General features: G+C 35.0%; 1 protein-coding gene across 1 annotated transcript in view; it reads right to left on the bottom strand.

The window, feature by feature from the left end:
- LOC113443667 (serine protease 27-like) overlaps positions 1-27,387 on the bottom strand; it is a 67,739-nt gene that overhangs the window by 6,053 nt on the left and 34,299 nt on the right. The window contains exons 2-6 of the mRNA XM_026712044.2: positions 7,189-7,325; positions 4,737-4,763; positions 3,828-3,990; positions 1,929-2,200; positions 804-973 (exon numbers count right to left, since the gene is read on the bottom strand). Of these exons, the coding sequence (XP_026567829.1) occupies positions 804-973; positions 1,929-2,200; positions 3,828-3,990; positions 4,737-4,763; positions 7,189-7,300 (744 nt within the window). The 5' untranslated portion in view covers positions 7,301-7,325. The remainder of the gene's footprint in view (positions 1-803; positions 974-1,928; positions 2,201-3,827; positions 3,991-4,736; positions 4,764-7,188; positions 7,326-27,387) is intronic.

Here is a 27,387-nt window from a genome sequence, read left to right as displayed (position 1 = left end):
AAACCTGTAGTAATACCACCACTGATTAGCACTCTTTCTAAGAGTCTTGGAAGTTTATTTATGTCCTCAGGGTAACCTGAATAGTGCAACCACACAGTCCTTTTAGCAGTTCCAAGAAAGTTTCACTCCCATTTGCATTATTCAGGTGGTCCTGAGGACACAGATAAAGCTCAAGGTGGCCTCAATGACTCTCTGAAATAGTGCTAATGACCAGATATGTGCAAGGGATATAAATCATTCCATCCTCCACCATTCAGTCAGAATGGAAGAAGCTTCTTGGATGAGAAGCGAAATGTCAAAATCTCGTTGCCTTTTGAAAAAGCACCTTTGGTACATACTAACCAAGGATGACCTAACTATTACTGGTCTACACCTTATCATTAGCATGGAATATGGACCATTATGGATCATTAGCATGTAATATAGTATGGAATATGGAATATGGAATATGGACATGGATATGGACCAAAGTTTAATCCAGTTTTCATCTTCACTATCCTACTAAAAAGACACATAAGAGTGAGATGAAAATTTTCTTTTTATATTTGTATGTGTATGTGTGCCTTTCAGATAACTAGGAACAGTAAAGATACCATATTTAGGCTTCAAAAATCAGGATACTCACCTGTAGGCAACAAAGATAATGCTAACATTTGGCTATTATATGGTGATTATACAGAGTTTTACAGTCCAACTATCCTTACTAAAATTATTGTGGAATTAAATCTTGACAGCAAACGAAGAAACCTCATGAACTGTACGTGTATATTCTAATATTTGAATAAAATCCAGCAAAATCTTACCTGACAAGCATCCCGTTGTCCAGCTGCAAAGCCAGCACATATCATATCTTCTTTAATTTCTCTTGAGGCCCTGGGCTGTCTAGAGTCTTGGCGGTAGAGTGTGTTGCATTTTTTGGTGCTGATTATGGGAACTTCTAGCTTTTGTAGTATATCAGAGTTCTCCCGTCCTTCTGCAGAGAGAATAAATTAAAATATTTCATTTAAAGGAACACAATAAGGTCTAAAATCCACCTGAAAATTTTTACAGTCTTTCTAGAGATTAAGGTTTGCACATGGAATTTCACGTTTGATTCTTATATAACTTAAATTGACCTTAATTCTTCACCTAAAAAAATCATTTTTCAATTTACTACCCTCTCTATACAGTAGCTCTGGATAAATAAAAAAGATTTTTGCAACACAATTTTGTATATGCCACCTTTGGGCCTTTATCAGATAGTAGGTGAAGATAGTATGTTGTTAAATAATGGCTACTCCATAACTTTATGTGATGCTCTACATGCACAATACATATACACATGCACATACACACATATGTATAAAATTATTGTACAACATAATGTTAGATTCATTTCATATGTGTAAAAATGCACATATATAAAAAATGCAACTATCTTTAAAACAAAAATAATGCCCTTGTTTGCTCTTTTGCACTTCAGTCAATTTTACGCCTTCTCTTTAAAACGCTGCTAAAATAAAAGATTACTAAAATTGCTTTATATAAAAGATACTGAATGATAAAGCAGTGGAATCCATTGCTTTATTTTTTTTAAACAAAAGCCCTCAGCTAAATAGGGAAAGCTAGATAGATAAGGAAGACAATAAGACAGACAATACTATAGTTATCATGAAGGATCCTAGGTGTGTTCCGAACTTGATTTTTTTCTTGCAGATGTTTTATTCTCCAAACTAGGTAACATTACCAGTGCTATAGTTAGCATGATAATGAAAAGTTTCTGTTGGTGTCCTCCAAACGTGTTACACTTAGCTATTTCTGAACCATGGAGACTAGGGACACTACAGGTGATGAAATCATATCACATATCAGAAGTTGCCCAAACAGACCAAATGTGAATATTATATATAGTAGAAGTTCTGTAGGTCCACTTGTCTTTCCACACTTACCTTTGCTTCGAATGTTCCCCCAGCCAGTGACCCAACACTTCTGTCCTGGGAGGAATTTGACATTGGCATTGGGGACACAGATGGGACTGATCTGTTGGATAAGAGGAAGTCGCTGCTCCAGCTGGATGAGTGCAATGTCTCCAATCCTTGAATCCCCTTCATAGGTGGGATTGAGAATAATGTGCTTCACAGAGGCTATGATTGAATGAGGCCCTGGGTCAGAAAGCTTCAGTGCTCCAACTAGTACTGTAAAATTAGAAGGATTGTTGATCCTGAGAGGCACAAAGTAAGACCAAAAAAAAAACAAAACACCATATGTGACAAATGGAATTATTTTTGGTGCAAAACAAGATGAGTGTTGAGCCAAAAGTCCAAAAGAGATTCTTCATTGGGTTTTTTTTAATGTACTCCCCCTCCTCTCTGAGAATTGGCTGATTCTTTCTGATTCTACTGGCTGAGTCTTTCTCTGTATCTGCCAGTTCTGCAGTTTTGACTGGGATGAAGGGAAAAATAGCTAGAAAATGAAGACAAATGCAATATCCCATTGGGGAGGAGGGCATGTATTGGGAAACACAAGATACATACACTTTACTAATGTAGGAGGGAGACTGGCTGAACCAGGGGGAGGTATCAAATGGGATAGTCTATATTGGCACAACAGGACAATCTCTCCCTCTCTCCCCCCCTCCCCTCCCCCCCTCTCTCATGTAATACACACATAAACATATACAATTATATTAAGATAGAATTAAATTTATATGTTTAAAATGCACATATATGAAAATGCATGCAACCATCAAAACAAAAACACTGTTCTTGTCTGAAGTATACATTTAATAGCCTTTCAAATATTCTAAAGGAATTTTCTACTATTGATCAATTGGATTTATGCTTTTATAATTAATATTTTGTTAATTTTAAAAAAATCCTAGTTGTATAGAAAAAAACATAATGAAAACAAAATCAGTGAGGAAAATGAAAATGTAATTTGAAAGATAAGCAAAAGATTGCAAAAATAAGAAGTAAAAGTCTTTATTGAGATGCTTCTTCAACTATGAAATTTAAATTAGCCATTATCAAATTTTCAGTTTCATCTCAAACTGATTCAAATGCAGGTTGAAATCAAGTCATTTAATTTTGCAAGTTCACCACATGGCTGAATTTTTCTGGGCTTAGAAGCTAATCTTGATTGATAGTATTTGGATGAAAGACTACATGAAATCTCAAATTATTCTGAGAAGTTGAAAAAAACCAGAAGACAACAATGGCTAACCACTTATTTAAAAACCTGCAGGAATCAAGTTCAGTTTGAGGGCATTTTTATCTTTATAGTTAATATTATTGCTCTAATAATATATGGAAAGTGCAAGAACTTGTCCAGAAGATCATTAAGTATGAAGACTGACTTGAAGCCCATCCCTGCATGATATAAGAAGAAATGCCTTCTTTGTTTTCCTTAATAGCTGCGATTGTAGTGTATATAAAGAATGGTCTTGAGGAACAGAGAAAAGTTCCATTACCAATGCAGTAATCAGATAAATAAGCTTGAGCCCAGGCCAAAAAAGTAGCTTATGAAAATATCTGATATAGCCCCCATTATTTACCTGAAGGTAAAGGAGGGAAGAAGAGGAGCACATTCAGAACTGATAACATTCTGTTAGTATAGTTGTTCTACTAAAAATAGTTTTAGATCTACATGGTGTCTATATATACTACTGCATATTGCTTACAGCCATTAATCAATAAAGAGTCTGGTTTAGAAGATTGTCTGTGAACTCCACACTGGCTGGGAAGGCACTGGGAGACTTTAGAAGACTGCGTTGAAACTCTGCCAAGGATTTTGTTTCCCCAAGAAACAGGATTGAAAGATGGCCAGCAGGTTGTAGAGGCCGTACTTACAGACTAAAACAATGTGAGGCTGTGATGATCCACTGATCTGTGACAAGAGAACCGCCACAGTGATGTTCCCCATTCAACTTGATGCTCACTTGCCAAGGCCACTCTCCATCCCGGGAATCTGTACCCCCTACAATCCGGTCCAGATAGCCCTGTTTTCCACAAACTGAGCAAAAAAGAAACATTTACTGTTCCTGGTATTTCCTAATTATCTGGATTTTAGATTCTTATTCTTCTATCATCTTAAAATTGCAAACAAAAAAACCCTGAAATTTAAAAGATATGAATCTATATATTCTTAAGTGTTTTGCTGCCCTATGGCCAACTTCCTGACCATAAGCCCTATTTCTCCTTACTCCATATTTCCATTTTTTCTGTTTTAGTTTTTACTTCCCCTTTGGGCCCTCTCCTCTAGCTATGCTTAACCAAAGACCATTATCCCTGGTGTGCTTTTTTTTTTTTAACCACCCACCCACTTTTTCTTCATATTCCATATTGCCAATTCAGGAACCAGGTGTTCTCTTCCAATCTTGATCCCTTTCCAACCTCCTTCACATTTCTTAGAATCCTTTAGGTTCTTCCCACTTTTTGATGCATTTTTGGATTTTTTTTCATGTACCTCTTGAGCCTGGTGATGATCGACTGTGGTGCACGTGGAATATTAACAACATTCCATAAATGACTTTAACACTAGTAAACGCAATATTCATTTTTTTCAGCTTTAATTGAAACTTAACTATAGATATCAATGCCACGATTTCAATTATATAATTTCTACATGGCTATTCTTCAAACATTATAGTAAAATTGTATTTGTTCACATTTCCTATATTTTAGTATTTAGTGGGGCAATCTTTCTAATCAATAGCATGCTAACAAGTCAATATGCAAGCAGATATAACTGATGCTCACCTCTGGTGGCATAGTTTGGTTCAACATCTAAAAAGAAAGATATATAAAATAATGAGAGTTACAGCTTAGATTGCTATTTTAATACAATAGAAGTAATTTGGCAACTGCAGTCTAAGTATCACTTATATTTAATCTACTTATTTTATTTATTTCATTTACTTATCACATTTATCTACCTGACATATGTACAATTAAAACAAAAAAGCAGAGTTGTAAAAACCATTTTAAAAACTCACTAAAACATAAATATAAACAACACCATGGGAGAGTACATTCAAGGTCTTCGATACATTTCACAAAGTCCCAATTTCTATGGGTCATCTAACCCCTGACAAAACCAGGTTTTAAGGGATTTCCAGAAAATCAATGAGTCGGCCAATTTTACTGGGTTTGTGTGTGTGTGTGAACCCAAAGGGTGAGCGCCAGGGCACAAAAGGTTCATCCTGTGGGTCCCATCAAATGAAACTTCATAACATAAAGGACCCATAATATTCCCATTCAGCTGAAATTGATGCAATGGGTGTATGCAACTGCAGAGAAGTAATCCCTCAAATAACCATGCCACACAGGGATTTAAAGGTCAAAATCAATGTCTTGAATCAAACCCAGAAACAAGCTAGCAACTGATATAGCCCATGGAACAGAAATGTAATGTCCACTGAAGAGTGCATATAACTGCTCACACTGTGACCAGGGCATTAATAACAGAGTACAGGTAGCCCTTGACTTATGATCATAATTGAGCCCAGAATTACCTTTGTAAGTCTTGCTGGTCATGAATAGGACACCACATGTCCATGCGCATATAACCTTTCTTGCTTGTTAAGCAAATGCCATGACCATTAAGCAGCCCCATTATCCACAAGCAGGCTTTTTGCTGGAAACTGGAAATAAACACCAGTTTACAGCAAAAAATGTTGTAAATATAATGAAAAATGGTCATTAATATGGGTTGATTGATAAGTGCCCAAAATGCAGTCAGGTAATCACAGGAGGGCTCTAGCCGTTAGATTTTTGAATCCAGGTCATACATAGCCCTGGAGAAGTCCAGTTGCTAAGTGATTGGTTGTAAGTTGAGGATTACCTGTAGAGCCTACAGGAACAGACACAATTGGTGACCAACACAAAGTTGTGCAAAAGCCCTCCAAGCCACCCTGACACATACTTTTTAAGCAAGAATTGTGAGTCCATAAATATCCCAGAGTACTCATAGAGTCTTTTTGGAGTAGTGCAAGTCCATCCAGTAGAAAATATGGTAAAATATCAGATCTGGAATGCCCTCAAATCTGAGTTATTCAGTTTTGCCAGGGTTAAGCTGAAAATTGCTCTTCTCCATCCAGACTCCCATAGTCTTCAGACAGAGAAGGTTTCAATAGTTCTCCAGAGGCAGAGATGTATAATTTGATACTATCCACATAAAAATCATATGTCATCACACAGTGATTGATGCTTTCACAAAGAGGCTTAAATCAGAACTACCAAGAAGTTTGGATTTTGGATGGTTCAAACATGGTTTTGTCAATGACAATGAAAATAAAATAGTTCAGAACAATAAGAAGGTCCACAAATGTTGAATACTGTCACAAATTCATTAATTGAGAGCCAGGCTGACTCACTAGGTGAAATACCTTCTTTTTAAAGTTATCTCTTTTTGGACAGCAGATGTAGAACATAGAGATACCTGTCAAACCTAACCCAAAAGACAACATAATCCAGTAATACCTCATTTGTGCCTTAGGCCTGTCCCTGCATGACCCAAAGTCTGCTCCTCCCAGGCAAAGTTTCTTCTAAGATATCATTGAGCTTCCTCTTAAAATGAAGGTGCCATTTGATGGCTATCTCCTAAATTAGGTTCCCTGCTTATTAAGTCTTGATGGTGACAGTAGGAAGCTCTGAGTTCCCCTAATATCCCTTAAAGGTTTGGCATGGGGACTCCTAAAGTCAATTCTAATTAAAGTGTTGACTGTGAAAATTAAAATAATGATTAAAACATGCCCATAGAGTAATTATATGTCCCACATGAAAGTACAAACATAACTGTAATGAAATCAAATTTAGTTGTTGTGCTGTTCGTCTCAGTTACCCAAGCCTGCTAGCCAAATTTCCCCCTCATCTTCCCAAAACAGAGAAAAGAAATTGTACACTTTGTTTTTAAACATGTTTCATATTAGTGCCTTTGAAAATTTAGTAAATCTTTCAGAAGCTTAATACTGCGTTTTGCTAGGGAGAGGAGAGGAGAGGAAAGGAAAAGAAAAGAAAAGAAAAGAAAACAAAAAACAGAAAGTCTAGTTGCCCCTTGAAAAAAAAAGCACAAAGGAAAGGAGAGGAGAGGATAGGATAGGATTGAGCCCTGGTAGAATTTTGGCATTTAATCTAGGATATTGCATATTGCTTGTCCCATCTCTCATTAGTGAGAAACATTTGTTTCTACAAGAAGTCCATCAATACTTACTTGTCATCATATGCAGAAGCATCAGTAGCAACAATCCTCTCCCTAGCCCTTGCTGGTGGTGGCCCATAACACCACTGCTGATTTCTTTGTTTCCTTCCTTCGTTTTCCTCATACACAAAAAGGTAAGATGTGGTACTCTTACAAATAAGAAGATTAATTTAGGCTACTCAGACTTTGGATGCTTATATATATATGCACGCACACACACACACACACACACACACACCCCAGAAGGGCGTATTCATCCTAGGAATCCTGCCAGATCTTGGTATTTGCCTGCTGGGATAGTTACAAAACCTGCTGAGTAAATGTACCTTACTACTGCTTCCTTCCTTTCAAGTTACCCATTTCCCTATTTCTAGGTCTATTGTTCTATCAAGTCAGTCCAATTACTAGAATTTTTTCTTTGCCAATCATCTTCCTTATGATCCATAATCCGACCCGTTTTAAGCCCAAATATACAATACAATATACAGTGCAATCTGTATGTGTATGTTTTTCTTACTCTGACTGCAGCTAGGAGTTCCTCTATTAACCAGTCAGTTGATATCCTTTCAGCTTGTCCAACCTTCCTTTTCTTCCAAAGCTTTCATGGCTCTAGTATTACATTTAGGGTTACTTGAAAAGTAGCTGAGATGGATGATCAAGTTTTTTTTAAAGGAATTGATCTATAATCAAATGACACAAAAATACCTATTTTAAAAATCTGTTTTGCAATGATCAGTAATGACCTTACTGATCATTACAATTTTGTATCAAGATTGTATCCTGAAGTAGGTTCCATTGAATTCTAGTAGACTTTGCTTCGAAGCAAAACCGGGGGGCATATATAGGGAATATCCTGTTAACCAAAACTTTATATGTTGCTTTCGATATGTGGAATAAATGATGGGACAAGTGGTTTAAAAACAAAATCATGATTACTTGTCTGCAGCTTTCAGCTCTACTAATCAATATCATATCATCTATGGCTATCTACAACACTTAAGCTTTACTGATAAGGAATGTTTTCAATCTCAGCCCTTGAAGATGGGATGATTGCTTACCCAATTTAATGTCTTTTAGCAAATCTAATTTGAAGATTTGATCTGAATTAGGATGATTTTCTAAACCAAATTAATGATTCGAATATGATTAAATTTTTAGTAGATTGATTTTTCTGCTACTAATTGTTTTTTGTAGGGTAATGCAAAGGCTGATGGCAGAATTTTTTTTGTTGGGATAGAATTCTTATGGAGTAAGGAAAAATGAGTTAATCCTACCTAGCAACTATTTTAAAATAATGTCCCTCAAATTGGTGCTTCCTAGAAGTGTTGTGACTAAAACTCACATGGATATGATGACTAATAACTGTGTTGGTTAGGAATTCAGAGAAAAGTTGTTACAACATTTCTGGGGAAAACATATTTCATTTCATAAGATTTTTATATGGTCTGCAAAAAATCCTAATAGCCCCTGGAAAAAAAGTTATTTAGTTGGTCATCTGATATTTTGCAACCAAAAATGAATACAAATAAATCTACGATTCAATTCTACATAATCATGATTAGTAATATTCTTATGTACATGTGTGCATACATAATTAATAATTATTGAACTATATCATTAATGAGAAGCCAGCTAGAGAGACAGTTGAGTTAATGGATGATAATAATGAAAATATTAAGGATGTACTATATATTGACCATACAAGGAATCTGAATGGATTTTCTCTCTCTCTTTTTCACATGGAAAAGAAGTCTGAAGTGATATTTTTAGAAGTAGAGTAGGAGGGATTGTGTAAAATATGCTCATAAAAAATGGGCATTCTCTCCAACATTTTCCTAAATTTCTGGAGGAAAAGATTTTAAATTCTGTGGAGGAAAAAAAGCATGGCCAGAATGGCTACATTTAAAAGAAGCTAAGAATCTTTGCTAAAAAAAATCAGCCTAGAAAACTTTTTGAAAACAATAGACTGAAAGTCGAATATAGAAAAGAAACAATTCAACATAGATTTTTTAATTGGAAGAATAAGCCAATGCATGGTCAATATTTGAATAATGTAGAAGGAAAACTGATAAATCCTACACAGAGTGTTAAAGAAAAAAACCTGAAAGCTTTATTTTAGTGGCACAAAAAAAAAAAAAAGCCTTGCCAATTAACTGCATGAAAGTAAGCATGTAGTAAACAACTGCAAATGTCACTTTTGTAGTGAAAAGAATGATAAGCAGTTGCAGCAAAAATTTTCAAACTGACTATAAGCAGCATGATGATCAAGTTGGCAAAATTATTTGTTAGAAACTTTGCCAAAAGTTTGCATTCAAATGTAGTAACGCCTACTGAGAAGATAGTTTAGTTGAGAAGGTTTTGGAAAATGAACAAGTTAAGGATTTATGGGACTAAGGCAGTGGTGGCAAACCTTTTCGGCACTGAGTGCCGATATGGGAGCATGTGCATGTGTGTTGGAAACCAAAAGAGCAGCTCCCTGGTACATGTGCAGGAGTACTAGAAACCAGAAATTTAGCAGGCCACCTGGTCTTCCGGATTCTAACACAGATGCACGCATGAAGACCAGCTGGCTGGTGCGTGCATGTGCAGCGGGGAGCTGCTCTTCCAGTTTCCTGCACTTCTGCGTGTGTGAAGACTAGCTGGCTGACACTTCCATTTTTGTGAAGACCTGCATGTCAGAACCCAAAAGAGCAATGGGTGACAGCTGGCATGCCCAGAGAGATGGCTCTGCATGCCACTTCCGGCACATATGGCATAGGTTCGCCATCACGGGACTAAGATCTTGCCATCTTGTTTATAACATGCTTGATATAACTAATTATAAAGAAGAATGTCTACTTCACTAATGTTGCTATTCTGGGTGATGATAGGCCTAGGGAAAAAAATTTGGAAAACAAATTACAAAATACTGGGACCTGCAGATAGAATTCCACTTTTGTCTGTGATCATCCACCATTTCTTAATATTAATCAGTGGAATGACTTGCCTCCAGAAGTTGGGGGTACACCAACACCACAGATTTTTAAGAAGAGATTGGACAACCACTTGTCTGAAATAGTATAGGGTTTCCTACTTGAGCAGAGGGTTGGATTAGAAGACCTCCAAGGTCTTTTCCAACTCTGTTCTTCTGTTCTGTTAAATTGAATAACCATAGGAAAAGAAATCTGTGGTAATTCCAATTGTAATTGGCACTCTTGGAGCAACACTAAAGGACTCCCTTGACTCTGGAAATATTGAATTTATCAGACCAGAACATGCTACTTTTACAAAACCAAAACCAAACCTTTATGTTCTTGGTTAGGATTTGAATTATTAACTTTCCACCAGTCTCAGACTGAGAATCTAAAAATAGATTATCCATACATTGATGGCCATACTATCAGGAGTCACCAGGATGAAGCCTACAAGTACCTGTGCATTTTACAGTTGGACAACATCAAGGAAGGACAAGTTAAAAATATGATTATTAAAAAAGATATCCAAAAAGTGGGAAAATTGATGAAAACATAATTAAACAGTGGAACACCATCAAGGCCATCAATATCTGGGCCCTACTTCTGCTGGAATTGTTAAATGGACAGTTTGGGCTGAAAAACAAGAAAACTTAGGACTGTTCACTATGTATTATGTTGATAAGGGTACACTTGCCCCATAGAAATAAAGGCAGTGACTCACGTCAAGTCAAACAAACTGTCAAAGAAGAAAAGCAGGGATTAGCTGATTACATAAAAGGCAGTTAAGAATAAGCATTAATGCTGGTTAAAAATTAGAATTAACTGAATGTACAGGAAAGAAAACACAAATATAAAAAAGTAATAACATAGACTTCTGGCAAGGAAAATATTACACGTTCAATTTCTACAAAAAATTGAAAGGAAAATGAATAAAGATATGAATGAATGAATGGATCATTAAAAAAGAAATGGAAGGCTTGTTTTTGGTTGCTCAAGACCAAGCTATTTGAACTAATGGAATCAAGGCTGGAATAGAAAAGTCATCAAATGATTCAAAGTGAAGACTGTGCAAAAAAGCAGAATAAATAATACATCTATACTTAACTAATGCAAAAATATCATACAAATTGATATAATGCAGTTGCCAAAATAATTCAGTGGATTATCTATAAATATTATTATGTGCCAGTGATGAAAAATTGTAGGAAGATATAGTTGAAAAAAATAGATGAAAATGAGCAGATTAAAATATTTTCAAATGCAAACTGATAAAATCTTGGCATACCTTATATTTAACTGTGGCTGATATGATAATAACAATAGAAGATAACAAATGGGAGAAGTTCAGAAAATATCAAGATCTGAAAATTCTAATTAAAACATTATGGCAAAAACTGGCAATGGTAATGCCACTGGTTAATGGCACATTGGATGCCAGACCCCTTCCCCCAAATATTCAATGGTACTTAAAAAATCTGCTCATTTACAAAATTTCCATCTGTTAGTTACAAAAGGCCACATTGCTTGGTTCTGTACATGAAGCCCAATACCAGCTAAAGAACTGACAATTGTAATTTCACATTGTTTTGAATATTGTATAATAATACAGATAAAATTGCCAAATCCAGTGGACGTCTGGCTGACTTTATGATGAACCATAATAATAACAATAATTTGCATTTTTACAAGAATGTTGATGTAGGCTAATATGAAAGAGGAGAGTGGGAGACATGATGCAAATGTAGAAATTATGCATAATCAGGGGCATTTGTGGCAAGCTGAGATGTTAAAATTAAGAAAGACATAAGATGATATCATGCTATAAGCTTCTCCCTTATGTGCTTGTTTAGAACAATGTGACACAAGAACCAAAGGAGTGAAGTTTGCAGTGTGATGCTGTGATGTACATTTTGTCATTAGTTCCTCCTTCCTCTTCGAAGGACACTCATATGCATGGCAGAAATAATGCAATAAATTTATGACATTCCTTGAATCATTCTTTCTTTCTTTTTTTTTGAAAATTTTATTGATTTTTAAAAACAAACATAAACAAACAAAACATAAAACATAAAACATCTTTTTTTGAAAGCTGCTTGATCCCAGGATACATCTCTTCGTACAGACACAAATTCAAGTTCATGCTCATTTTTATATACTATTCCATATCTTATTACCATTCTACATTTTCTATATAGCTTCTCCCTTCTTTTAACTTTCTTAATTTTATTTTATTTATTTCATCTCAATTCAGATCATTATACTTATATTCTTTGTCTGTCCTGTTTCAGCTGTCTATTATCTTTTCTCATTAAACAAAATTTCTCCTGTAATCACTGATTGGAGTATGATGTCTTTATATCTTTCCCCTAAAATTATAACACTTAGTATAATACATAGCTTTTGTTCAGATTCTGCTTGGTACATTCTAAAACTACACACTGTATTTTTAAAAAAGAAAAAATTATGAATATATAATATAATTAAAACAACAATCCATACCAATTCAATTCTATTGTTAATATTAATATTCATTTAAATCTTAAACATTTTACACATTACTTTTCAAATAGGTATCATACTTCTATGGGAACACTTATAAACTTTCCATAGTTATTTTCCCCCCACTTCACTTATATTTTATAAAACATTGAGTAATTAAAATGTCCCTTCCTTCCTAATTCAATTCTCTCGTTTATTTCATTTCATTTATTTTGTTCACTGAATTACATTTATTTATATGAATTACAATTCATTTATTTTGTTTCACTGAACTACACTGACTATTTTATCCCACTTTTTAATCATATGTTATTTCCAATTTTCTAACATTATTTTTAATACAAATATAACAATACAATCTTATGTAACTTTGCAGAATCTCTTTTTCAGTTAAATTTTCACCCATTATCTCTGAATAAGTACTGTTTCTTTACATCTTGCTCCAAACCTTTGTAACGTCTCTTCCCATCCTTCCTCCCTTGCTTCTTCTTTCTCCCCTTTTTACCCCCTTGTCTCTCCACCTCTATTTCCCTCTTCTGTATTCCCCTTTTCTGTTGCTTTCTAACATTATATCCACTTTTCACATTATTTTTCCCTTTTTTGGCTGTTTTCTTAGGTCTTAAATTCTCCATTTTCTTTCCCCCCTTTCCCCTTTCTTCCCCAGATAAAGTTACTTGTTCATTAAAGATGGCTTCTTCTTTGTCCCAATCTTCTTGTTGCAATCTTTTCTTGTAGTTTCTCATAGGTACAGATCGCCATTTCTAAGAATTGAAAAACAGAACCAAAAGAGCCCTTCCCTTCTTGTTCCTCTTCTTTATATTTTTTAAATTCCATTTTCAGTTCATCCACAAGTGATGCCATTGTAAAAAAATTTTAAACAACCACCGAATTGTTTTTAGTCATTCAAATATAATTTCCAGAAGTCCCAAAGTCACCAAGCAATCCAAATATACACAAGCTGTTTCTTTTAACTCTTTTTTTCCCACTTTCTCTTCCTGGGGTTACTATTTAGTTGCAAAGTTCCAGTTAAAATGGATCTTTTAAAAGTCTTATTAAGATTTAACTTTAAATTCTTTTGAATTCCAGGCAGACTCCTCCTTCCAAATCCTGCCCTTATTTTTTTCCTCTCCCTTCCCACTTATAGCAAAAAAAGAATTTTTTAGTCTTCAGAAATCTTTATTGTCCCCTTGGCATTTAATTATATTTCCGGGTTTAATTACCTATTGGTGCCAAAGTGGATTTTTCCGATTTCTCATTCATCTCTCTTCGCTGTCAATGTAAGGAAGGAGAGTGAAAAAAGAGAAACTTTCCCTTTTCACTTTCATTCACTGCTTCCGAGTCTTCTTTGGGAGCGATGTATCTTTTATAAAATTTAAATTCCAGGATACCTTAGATGTTGCTTCTTATCCCAGTCAGACAAAACTTTCACTTCTTAACTTCCTCCTGCACTTTCTTTTCTGGATGAGTGCTTCTTTGAGGTGGCCATTTCTGACCGCCGCTCTTACCGCCTTCGGGAAAGGGAGTTTAGCCAGCTGAGGAGGAAAGATGTGGCTTTCCTCGACCCTGCTGTGATCTCCCCCCTCTTCACCACCTCTACGGGGTGGCATAGCCCTGAAGCCAGCTGGCTTGGGGCATTCCAGCGGCGAGCTCAGGCAGAAACCGTGCACGGATTCCTGCCTGCTGCCGAAGCCCTGCAAACCAGAAGTCCCTTTGAATCATTATTTCTAACATATTGATTTTATTCCTATGCTTTATAGTTTGGATTTTATTTTTTGCAATTATTGTAGCATCTTAGGTGGAGCAAACATTAGTAATAACATAAATGTAAGGAAATTTAGATGATGAGAAGGAAACAGGTTTTCACACAATATATAGTTAAACTGTGAAATTGAAGTTCTACTAAAAGAAACTGATGTAAAAGTTTTGAAAAGTGGACCAATCAGTTCATGTAAGATTAGGTTATCAATTATTACTAATATTGATGGCTCTTATTATTTCCTAGACCAGGGGTCTCCAACCTTGGCAACTTTAAGACTTGTGGACTTCAACTCCCAGAGCTCCTCAGCCAGCTTTGCTCTCTACCAGCTTTAAACTCTTGGAGTTGAAGTCCACAAGACTTAAAGTTGCCAAGTTTGGAGAACCCTGTCCCAGACTCTGTCCCAGATCCAAAACACACCTTCCAATTTATTTTCAAAGCATGCAGATTGCCTATATAAAGCTATTTAATTGTTGTGCTTTTGGTAATAGTATTATTGTTGGAAGCCAGAAGGGTGAGGTTTTGTCCTAAAATAAATGTTAAATGTTATGACTGACTTAGTACAGGTACTAAGATTTCCTGCAATTGAGTTCTAAAAGATACTCCTGATTTTTCAATTATATGTAATTTTAACTCTCAACCTTGATGTTTATTTGAAAAGGCAGAGCATACTGCTTTTTAATAAACCAAACTAACAAGTTAAATGTTAAAAAAGATAACAATATGGCAGAAGGGGCAGGAGGAATATTCAGAATCTGGATGTAATAGATTCAGATGTTTGAGCTGGAAAAGATGGTGCCAAATATTAACATGTGAGACTGACCTATTTTGCTGTTTCCATGGAAAGTCTAGTGTCCATGTAAAGACATTGGACATTTCCACTAAACAATGAAATGTCTCTTACATCACAGTAACTGTCATTATATTGTTAAGAGTTTTGCTAGGGCAGAACAGCTATTTTAATATTTAACATTCATTCATTCAAACATTCTAGGTACAGTAATTCAGGGAAGATGTCATGGGGCATTTTAAAGTAAACATGCATATGATTGTGCAATAAATGATAAAAATAACATGAAAACACCTGAAGAATCCTTTCAGTATCTTGTTTGAGTTTTTGTTTTTCTACCTGAAAGAAAAATGTAAAATAATAATGCCAGCCAGATTACTCAGTTTTGGATTACTCATTCATATTTTGACTATTTCCACCTGCTTAGCTGGGAAATGGTACACGGACAGAGATGAGTGTACAAAAATGTGGGTGTGGAAATGTATTAAGAATGATATTTTTGTGACTCTCCTCCAGTAACCAATGGTGGATGATTCAAAGAAAGAAGCATCTACCACCACAATAGAGTTACTTACTTGTACGTAACTGGAGCAAAGGTAATGTCAACTATTTTGTGAATCACACCCCTCCCCCTCTACACACACACACACACACACAGAGAGAGAGAGAGAGAGAGAGAGAGAGAGAGAGAGAGAGAGTCTTGTTCTGATTTAAAAAAAAGGAAAGAAAGGAAAGAAAAAAAATCCCACATGACAAATGAAATCAGAAACGTATACTGCAACACTGACACAGGCTACACACAAGCAACTTGGTTTATCTGTGTTGTTCATTCAGAAAAAAACCCCATTCAACTCCAGCATTGCAGGGAAGAACAAAATAATACTGAATGATTTTTAGAAATTCTCTCTATTGTGCTGATCTAACACTGAAATTGAAAATTAAAAATAATTTTTTAATTAAAAAAACTAGCCTTTTTCACATGCCATCAAATCAGGATTTCTCTTTACAGTATTTGTTTTTGAGTGGCTTCTTAATTTTTTAAAAATATATTATGACACCCAGTTAAAATAGTGCATTAAAATATTTATCTGTTGCTATATGATAATATATCATAAATATATCATAATGTTTCTGTGTTTTTCCCAATTTGTAATTATGTTCACAGTTATCAAGAAAAACACTGAGTTATAGTTTTAAATAACATTGTCTACATCCAATTCTCGTTGTGATGTCAAAATTACTGCTTGTGAAGAATTTTTAATTCAGATCTATCTCATTTATACTTTCAAATCTATATTTCAGCCAATATATTCCTCAAATAAACATGATTACAATAAATGTGTTTGTATTTGCGGAGCATATATAAAAATCTCTAAATGTTGATGCAAAGTAATGCACTGAACACAAACAGAAAACAAAATTACTCATAGCCAATGTATATATTAGAAATAAGATGTACTTGGAGAAACACATATGTCATTGTCTGTCGATATCTTGATCAGAGTAAAGCCAAATTAGAAAAGTAAGAAATGGAAGAACTCAAGAACACAATTTCAGATTCCTGTTAGCAAGTTCCTGACATCTATTGTGTAAAGATAGGGTATAATTTCCAGAATGAAACAATAAAGAATAATACATTATTTCCTTGTGTGTCACCCAAACAAAGAATCCTGTTACCTTTAACATGAATAATTTTTTTTGCGATTTTTTTCCAGACCACATGTAGATATAGATAATCTGTGTGGGTGTGTGGACATCTATTTTCCTCTCTCTGTCTTTGGCTAGTCATTTCATTGCTTTCCATTTCCTGTGGTGTGCCAACTGTGTCATTTATTGTTATTTTCTCTGTCTTGATTTCCTAACCTGGATTTCCTTGTCTTGGCTGAATGACAAATACAGAAACAAATATTTGTTGAGTGATACAAAACAATTTGTGATTGATGTTCACTTCCATCTTCATGTACATGTTTCTTTGACTTTAGGGTTAGAAAAAAATTCCCCAAGCTCCAATATAGGTTCCTGATGAACATGAGATTGTCTGTATAGTGTTGTAAGACAGGAATCCCATTCTGGGAATTTTTTTTCAGAAGCTGCCCAGTCTGAAGAATATCTCAAGACACAACCCAGAGATAATAAGTTCCACTGGTTCCCTTCCTACATATCTTTGCCAATACTAAAGGATCAGTAACTACTAGAATTATTGTGTGGTCCCCAGACCTTTTCCTTTCAGAATGGACTCAAAAATATGGGTCAATTTTATATTGTTGCAAGGGCTAGGACAACATGGATGCTTTAATCTTTACAGATATTTTAAGTATCTGCACAGTTTAATTGATCCATTTTGTATTTTATAATGCTAGAAGCCCATTCTCAAAACAGACCCGCCTTTTGTAACCCTCTGTCAACCACACTATGTAGACCAGACCAGGAGATCAATTCCTAAGGAAGGACATTTGCTATAATAACAGAATCTTGCAAGTCTGATTGGCTGTATTTGAGAGATGTGGGGGCTCATTGGTTAGAATGCAGTACTGCAGGCTAACTCTACTCACTGCCAGGAGTTTGATTCTGACCAGCTCAGGGTTGATTCAGCTTTCCATCTTTCTGAGGTTGGTAAAATGAGAACCCAGATTTTGGGGGGCAATTTGTTGACTTTGTAAATTGTTTAGAGAGGGCTGTAAAGTACTATGAAGCAGTATATAAGTCTAACTGCTATTGCTATTTCCATGCCATGAACTAGGAAGGCATCTGCCTGAGTTGCTTCCATATGTTATTGCATTGTTCTGGACTTAAATATATATTTTTATCCATTGGCCTAGGAACTGTTTCTGTATATTTTCTTCATGGCCATCTTCCTTACTTTCTACATTCTCTATGTGCCCCCGAAAACTCATAAAGCTTTGAGCACATTTTTTACTATTTCATATGCCAATGTTTCTTTTTCTTCTATTTTTCATCCATTGAAATCAATGCTAAAAAATCTGACTATGTGGGGAAATACATAATATTGAATTCCTCCCCCCATTGACATTGCATTGGAAGATATTAATTTACTTTCTTAAATAAAAAAACATTGATCTTTAAAATACTGAATAATTTTGTGTCTAGACCCTCTCATTTTTTTTCTTTGTAAGATATACTTCCTGCCTCTAAGGTGATGTACATAGCATTCTCTGCTCTCTTTCTTGCCCATAACAACATTCTTGTGAAGTAGGCTGGGGTTAAGAGAGAATGATTGGCCCTGAATCACCCAGTGAGCTTCCATAGTTGATGGCAGATTTGGACCTGGGTCCCTCAATGCCATCCTATGATACTTAACCATCACGTCATGCTAGCTTGGTTTCTTAATCCAAGTGTAGCTCCCTAACTAAACTTCATTGTATTTCAGATGGTCAAGAAAAACCCTCCTCTTATTGTTCTGTTCACTCCTATTTGTTCAAAGTCCTCACTTTCCTGTCTGGTAAGCAGTGGGGTGCGTTGTCTTGGAAGATGTCAAATATGATTGTTGGAGTTCTCATATATCGTTTTGCGTCTTGCAGGTGTCCCAATATCTACTAGCTAATATTATCAATACAGGAATTTTGAAGTCATGTCAAAACTGATCATGTCATGTAGCAGATAATGTAGTACAAATGCTAATATCTGTAGGCTAATAAAATGTCTGCAACCCTCAAAACAGGTTCAAAGAATGTCATGCCCTTCTGAGCTATATGTATTCACCATCATCACAATATTAATATATTCTCTCATTTGTTTGTTCTTTTCATTACACTTGGTGACCTCAGTCAGGTAAAATATAGCCTTGTATAGAAAAAACAAGCTATCAGCCAGCAGCTCATCTGATCTATCACTTTATGCCACACAATGGGCCACTAAATGTTTTTAGGAAGCTTATGAAGAATAATCAGGAAGACAAAATAGAATAGAACAACAGAGTTGAAGGGGACCTTGGAGGTCTTCCAGTCCAATCCCTGCTCAGGCAGGACTGCCTGAATGATGACTATTTGCAACAACTGTTGCTTCCAAGTAGCAACTATTTAATAAATGTTGTCTGTGATTTAACAGACAGGATACCGTGGGTAAAACAAAGAACTCCCTTTTAAAACCATTGAGTCCATCTAAATTAGGTATTTTATTCTGATATAAGCAAATTCTTATTCAGTTATGGGTAAAATTACACAGCATGCTAAAACCAGCCTAAGAAAATAATAGTTATTCTGATCACATGTGATGATCTGGTTCACACATTGGCGGGCTTTCACAATACATTGAAGTACAAACAACCAGGGGTGAGATTCTACCATTTTTGACCAGTTCTATAGAATCCCTTGTTAATTTTCTAAGCAGTTCAGAGACCGGATAATTAGAAGTAATCTCCTTTTGTTTTTTTCCCACCCTTATTACATTCTTGCCAGTATGCCTAGACTTCCTGTCTCCAAAGCTTTTGGGGCTTGACTTTCTTAAAGGGGAAGGGTTGTTTTAAGATTTTTACACTGCTGTTGGGAGAAAATACTTCCCTGGACAATTAGCACTTTGAAGAAATAATTGAATAATGAAGCAGAGCTGTCAGAAAGAAGCTTTTAATGACAGGGAACCAAAATGAGTGACATTCAGCAAGGCTTCTTGACTAGCTAGAAAGATTGACATTCAAACATGAGTTTACATACCCTTTCTGAGTTTTGGTCTAAAAGTGGTTTTTGGTGAAAGTTAATTCTGTGCTTGGTGAATTTTAATCCTGTGTTTATTGATGGGATAATTTTCCCTATTCAGCTTCAACAAGCAACAGCTACTATTGTGATTTAATTATTTGTATTGTGTTTGAATTTTTTCCTGTCTCATGGTTTCTTTTTCTATCTGAGGAGGGGGTCTTCCTTCACTGCTTTATTGGTATCTGACACTGTCCTTTTGGGGTGTACTTCCAGGAGGCATGATGCAAGCTTGGCACTGATTTTTTTACTGCCTTTCTGGGGGGCATGTGACCTTTTCTTAAATCTGGATGATTTCCTTAGGATATCTTGTGAGGTGAGTGAGACCAGTTGGTATCTTTAAGTGATGCAAATGGATCTAAGGATTGCTTTTCCTGGGTGTGCTTTTTCTGGAGAGCTTAAATGACCTCTCTGCTAAAGGGTTTCACTTTATGAGCAAGAGTTGACTGCTGATAGTTATCACTGCCTTTTAACTATTTTAATTCCTCAAGGTGCTCTGACACCCTTCCTGATTTGTAACTCCGGCTTGCAGATATTTTTAATCTAATGATTGGTATTTAGGGCAGCTTTTTGCAAGCAAAGAAACTTTTTGTATTTTTGTACAGGTAATCCTTGACTTACAACAGTTCATTTAGTGACCATTCAAAGTTACAATGGCACTGAAAAAAATGATTTATGACCATTTTTCATGCTTACGACCATTGCAGCATCCCCACTGTCATCAGAGGCCAAGCAAGGAGAAGTTCCCCTTGACGTGAGTGACGTCGAGTTGGTCATGCCCACCCAGTCACATGACCGCCAAGCCACACCTATCAACTAAACCATGCTCACAGAACTAGTTGTTGGAAAAAATTGAATCTTACGTTAGGGTTGTTTATTTGGTTGTTTGAAATCAAATCAGTGAATTCTACCAAGAAGTATTTTTCAGTGTTATTCAGAGTTATACTATGTGACTACTGCATGCAAATGACAAGGAAGTGACAACAAAACACACCATGGGTGAACTATAATTCAACTGGCATCTTTGAAGATCAGCAGATTGGCATCCTAATTGTGATTTCTTGCTAAACTTGAGTGTGGGTTTTCAGCTGAAAGTATCTTAAATAGGCTTATTGTTTAATGACCTGTCCATTGGGAGGCAGCAAAACAACACAGATGGGGAAGCATTTCTGTCTATTTCATGAATAAAGTTCATGAGTATTGAAATAAGTATATATGCTTGCCTGGCTTCAGTGTTTTCATTTACTAATGGATAGAAGTGTTTTCATTTACTAGTGGATAGAAGGAAAAGGGAAAGAGAGGAAGAAGGACAAGAACAGGGCGGAATAAATAAATAAATTTGGACTGCATGAAAGTGATAGTAAATGGACAAAAACTTTAACCTTAGACTGTCTATTATTGACCTCACCCCTTTCCTAAGAGGTCTGTAGGGGGCGTGCATAAGTGCACCAATGTGCCTACCGTCCCTGTCCTATTGTTCCTTTTATTTTTTATTTTTCTTATATGTATCCATGTATTCATAACTATGTTTTTACTTATACTTATTATCTTGTAAGCAATTGACAAAAATAAATAAATAAAATAAAAAGGACTTGGATGGAGACTTCTCCAGCCTGACAATTTAGTTCGCCCAAAATTCAATGGCTAGACATTGCGACTGTAACTTCTTGTACTTACAGAACTCAGGTTCAAGAAAATTGCTAAAACTTGCCTTTTAGAGAGTGACTCACCTAGTTTGCTATGAATTGGCAGTGCTCCTTGGGTTTGCAGAGAAACCTCTGTCCTAGACTTAATAAAAGATGACATGGGTTGTACCAGTGACTTTTTGTTCAAAGCAGCCACACCCCAGCTGTACCTTCTCTGGAACTTTTGTTGCTTTGTCTTCTGCCTTGTTATATTCAGAGCTGTTGATACCTGCAAAGGATTGGGAATCTGAAACTCCTTAGTCCCACTAAATCACAACATTACTTTTTATTTGTTTGTTTTTGGAAGGCCCTTTGTCACTGGGCTTGAATTTATATAGCTAGCATACCAATATTGGTACCCTAGCTGTATAAAGTCAAACCTAGAGACAAAGGGCCTTCCAGCAATGTTGGAAGACTGACTTATCTCCTTTTAAATTTCATGCAAAGCCTACATTGACACCAAGCCAAGAACATTGTTGAAAATGGAACAGATGGCTTGATTCACCCATCTAAAGTACTCAGCCATCTAGGAAACATACTGTATGCTTATGGTGTTTCCGCTTGCTCTTCAGAATTGCATCTGTCTCCATAACTGCATGGCTCTCATTTAGGAAAGGCTTACAAATGAGGGACAAGATAATTTGTGAACCTGAATACACTGATGTTGAGATTTTTTTTTTCTTCTGTTCATTTGTGTCAGATCTGGGAGACTGCCCAAACAAGTACTGAAATTTTATTGGCAAGGTTTTTTGGAAGTGCTTTGCCATTGCCTCCTTCTTAGGGTTAATAGAAAGTGACTGGTTCAAGATTATCCAGCTGTTTTGTACCTAAGACAGAACTAGAATCTCCCAGTTTATAGATTGAAGCTTTAGCCAATATATTATTCTCTCAGTTTTTATGGTCTATTCCATAAATATAATATGGATTTTCATATGGTTTATCTTTTCTCTGGTTTGTTTTAATTGTTTTAATGTGTGGCATATTGCCTAATGTCACTTTATCATTTAAGACAACTTGACTAAACAAATAAATAAAATCATGCCATGCTGGGCTAGAAACACAGTTTAAGTTTTAAACAAGTGATCCTTGCATTTTCTAATTTCTAAATGTTCTAGATTTTGAAAGCAGCTCATATTTGATTGCACTTTGAAATTTCCTAAAGCATCAACTGTATGAAGTTTAGGGACTAGATAAACCTGTGGATATCTTTCAAAGCAAAGAGGATTAAATCATGAATTATTCATGTGAGACAATTGAAACATGTGCAAAAGGCCTTTTAAGGTTCTGCCTGTATAGGTAGAATAAAGATAAAGGGGTTTAACTATAGGTGGCAGAAGTAAAAATGCTATTTCTTCATATCACTTCAGGAAAGGAACCATACTATGATTGAGGGAATTGGATTTTATTTATTACATTTATGAAATGATTTATTATCTGTCTGAGGAAGAATAATTCCCCATGACTCAATCTACGAGTGAAAATCACATACAATTCTGCTTGAGTCAAGTTTATTTGAAAAGCCCTTGGGAAAGATCACAACCTTCTGCCCACTAAAGAGGAAGTTTCACTGAAGGTTTATGTGGTTCCTCCTTCCTGGTTCCTATTTAAAATATAAGTGTTTGTTTAAAATAACTTGTGAGCCAGCATCTACAAATGTGTGGACAAATTATTAAGGAGGCTACTTGAATTGAGGGCTCCTTGGTAATTTGAAAGACTTGCTTTAGACATTTTTCATCACACTTTATATACTCCCTCTTTCTCTTTGTATGTATGTGTATGTGTGTGTATATGTATGTGTGTGTATATATATAGATGGATAGAGACACACACACGCATATCTATGTACATACTGTACATACATGTTTCTATACATACATACATACATACACACATATATGTATAGATACATGTATGTATTATCTATCTATCTATCTATCTATCTATCTATCTATCTATCATCTAAGATCTATCTAGTATGATGGCCCCATGATTGTATTTTTTATTGTATAGGTATGTATGCACAATTTCTTTCGCCATGCAAAAAACCTTTTCTTTTTTAAAATAAACAATAACTTGTATTTTACAACTCTGCTTTAAAAGAGAAACTGGGTGTATTTATGTGCCAATAGTTGTACATTGCAATTGCTATACTTTTATTGCCAGTAATGTCAATTGGAGGTTATTTAAGGTGAAGAGTGTGAACTCAAGACTCTGGTTTTCTTCCCAGCTTTTAAAACCATAAACATTTTGAAGAAATCTTACATTTTTCCTTTATATTAGGAACTGCAGACTTCTTTTGGCTGAAGTAGGCAATGAGGATTGGAAATGTGTTCTTTATTTAATCTTGAGTATTTATCTAGATTAAACACTGCATTCTCTCCAGACTTTTAAATAAACATTGCCTTCTAGCATTTGAATTGCTTACAGTTAGGCAAGGCATACAAATAAAAAAAAAATTGTAGACATTGTCATTTTATAATTTTGCGACCATAATTTCTGCCATTTCTCTAAATCAATCCCATATCCAAAATTCCTCCCCCACGCAATCATAGTTTCTTTAACTTGTTCTTCCTCAAGCTTAATTTGCAATAAATAACCATACAATTTTTTAATCACCTTTTCATCAGTACCCATCAAAATCTTATCCAAGTCAGTTTGCTTATCATAAAATCCCTCTGCTTTGGAATCCTCATAGTACTTTGAATATATTTGCAAATATGAAAACCAATTCATCCGTATACCTTGTTCTTCCAATTTTTGCATCGATTTAAGTTCACCCTTTTCATCTAATAATTCCCCATAGTTAACTGTTTGTTCCTTTTTATAGATTATAGGATAAGAAAACGCTTCTATCGTCGATAACCAAACTGGAATTTTCAAATAACACTGTTTTTTTATCTTCTCCCAATTCAACCACAGAGACTCCTGTATATAATGCCTTCTAAAATACCCCTGTGTTTTAGTTCCCTAGTACCATAAAAAAGCATGCCAGCCCAACAACAAATCATGACCTTCTAATGTCAACAATCTGGTTTTCCTTAATGTTATCCATTCTTTAACCCACGTCAAGTTTGCAGCTTGGTAGTACAACTCCCAATTAGGCAGTCCAAACCCTCCTCTAAATCTAGCATCCTGTAAAAGCTTTAACTTTATTCTTGCTTTCTTACCTTGCCATATATACTTCAAAACAATTTTATTTAAATCCTCAAAATATTCTTTTCCAAGCCTAATTGGTATTGTTTGAAACAAAAATAAGACTCTGGGTAAAATGTTCATCTTAATTATTGAAATCCTTCCTATTAATGACAATTGTAAGTTCTCCCATTTTTTCAAATCTTGAGCTATCTGTTGTTTAAGTTTAATATAATTATTCTCCTTCAATGTACTACATCTTGATGTCAAATATATCCCCAGATACTTAACCTTGTTTGTAACTTGAATTTTTAACAGTTCTGCCAACTCTTCCCTTTGTTTCAGCAACATATTCTTTGACAAAATCTTTGTTTTATCTCTATTTATTTTCAAACCAGCCACCTCCCCATAGACCTCTATCTTTTCCAACAGTTTCGAGGCTGTTTCTATAGGGTCTTCCAAGATAAAGACTAGGTCATCTGCAAAGGCTTGTAGTTTAAATTCTTCCTTTTTAATTTTCATTCCTTTTATAGTTTTATCTTCTCTGATATTTCTGTTCAACACTTCCAAGGTCAATACAAATATCAAGGGAGAAAGAGGACAACCTTGTCTTGTGCCTTTTCTTATATTAATAGGATCTGTAAATTCTCCCTCCATCATTACCTTAGCTGTTTGTTCATTATAAATTGCTTCTATTGCCTGAATAAATCTTCTAGCAAAGCCCATCTGTTCCATTAAAAGTAACATAAATCTCCAATTCACGTTATCAAATGCCTTTTGAGCATCTAAAAATATCAAAGCCATTTGCTTTTCAGGATGTGCCTCATAGTATTCCAGGGTGTCCAGAATTACTCTCATATTGTCTCTGATTTGTCGCTTTGGCAAAAACCCATTTTGGTCTGGGTGGATAAAGTTATTCAAGTACTTTTTAAGTCTTTCTGCTAATATTGAAGCAAAAATTTTATAATCTGCATTTAATAAAGAAATCGGTCTATAATTCTTGATTTGCAGTAGGTCCGCCTCCTCTTTTGGAATAAGTGTAATGTAAGCCTCTGACCATGTTTTAGGTATCATCTTTTTAACATAACTTCATTCATAACTTCTAACAGTGGAATACACAGTGATTCTTGAAAGATTTTATAAAATTCTACAGGAAACCCGTCTGGACCTGGTGCCTTTCCATTATTTTGTTTCTTAAGTGCTTGACTTAACTCCATCATTGTTATATTACTTTCTAGCATTTCTTCAATCTCTTTAGGTATCTTAGGTAGATTTGCATTCTGTAGGTATTGTTTAACTTTCTCCTCATCAATGTCTTCTTTCTTATACAAATGCTTATAAAAATCATAAATAATCTCTTTTTTTCTTTGCTGCCGTAACAAATTTTACCTTGGTGCGTCTATTAACTGCGGTATTTTCCTCGACTCTTTCTCCTTTCTCAATTTGTGCGCTAGCCATCTACCTGGCTTATTTGCATCCTCAAAATAATTCTGTTTAGCATTCCTAATTTTCTGTGCCAGTTCTTCTTTCTCTATTAAATCCATTTTATGTTTAGTTATATCCAGTTTCATTTTAACATCTTTTCTGTGTGGCATTTTCTGTAATTCTTTTTCAAGTCCCTTATATTCATCATCCAAGGCTTTAAGAGTTCGCCTTTTCCTGTTGTTCTTTTTTCTTGTATAGTCTATTATCAAGCCTCTAACATAGGCCTTCATTGTGTCCCAAACATTCTGTATTGAGGTGTCTTCTTTTCTACAGCCTATAAAGAAAACTTGTATAAGATGTTTTACAGGTGGCATTTTCCCCCGACAAGGATAGCAAGAATGTTTAAGAACAAATCCGAAAAATGCTGGAAATGTCATCAGAAACCTGGTTCATACTATCACATGTGGTGGACTTGTGAGGATGCTAGAAAATATTGGACTAAAATCCACATGTGGCTGGAAAAAATGACAAAGAAGCATATAGACTTGAAACCGGAGTTTTTTCTATTGGGAATACTACCAGATACTTATAGTAAAGAGTTGAAATATTTGATTGTAAATGTATTGACTGCTGCTAGGATTGTATTTGCAAAAAATTGGAAAAATGAGAAAATTCCATTGCAAGAAGAAGTTGTAAAGAAAATTTTGGAATGTGCTGAGATGAGTAGATTGACTTTTGAAATCAGAGAGCAAGAAGATAAACAATTTTATTTAGTTTGGGATCTTTTCTATCAATGGTTGAATGATGAAATATTAAAATATAAAAGTTAGATAATAAGGAATAATAATGACTTTATTTTCCCTTTCCTTTTATTGGTTTTTGATACTATATTTATATAATAGTTTTCTTTGTTTCTTTCTTTTTCATATTTGGGATAGAATTGGTATGATTATAAGATTTGTTTTAGAATAAAATATTTAAAATATAGTTATCTCATAAAGGCATGACCGAATAAAAGTTTAGTCAAATTTTTTTTTTTTTTCTTTAATAGAGATACTAGGATTTATAAATTTGTATTGATAAGAGTATTATATAAAGTAACTGTAATTGTGACTATGAGGTGAATGCACAAAACCGATGGACCAACCGACTTACGGTGTGTACAAAAATATGGGGAGCTGATACTTTTATGTTTTGTTGTTGTGTTTTTATGTTAAAAAAATAATAAAAATTTATATAAAAAAAAAAAACAAATAAAAAAAAA

This window comes from Pseudonaja textilis, chromosome Z, assembly GCF_049901715.1.
Source record: "Pseudonaja textilis isolate UNSWEBS1 chromosome Z, rPseTex1.2, whole genome shotgun sequence".
NCBI lineage: Eukaryota > Metazoa > Chordata > Lepidosauria > Squamata > Elapidae > Pseudonaja > Pseudonaja textilis.
Note: the sequence above shows the minus strand (reverse complement) of the source record. Positions and strands in the feature narration are given on the sequence as shown.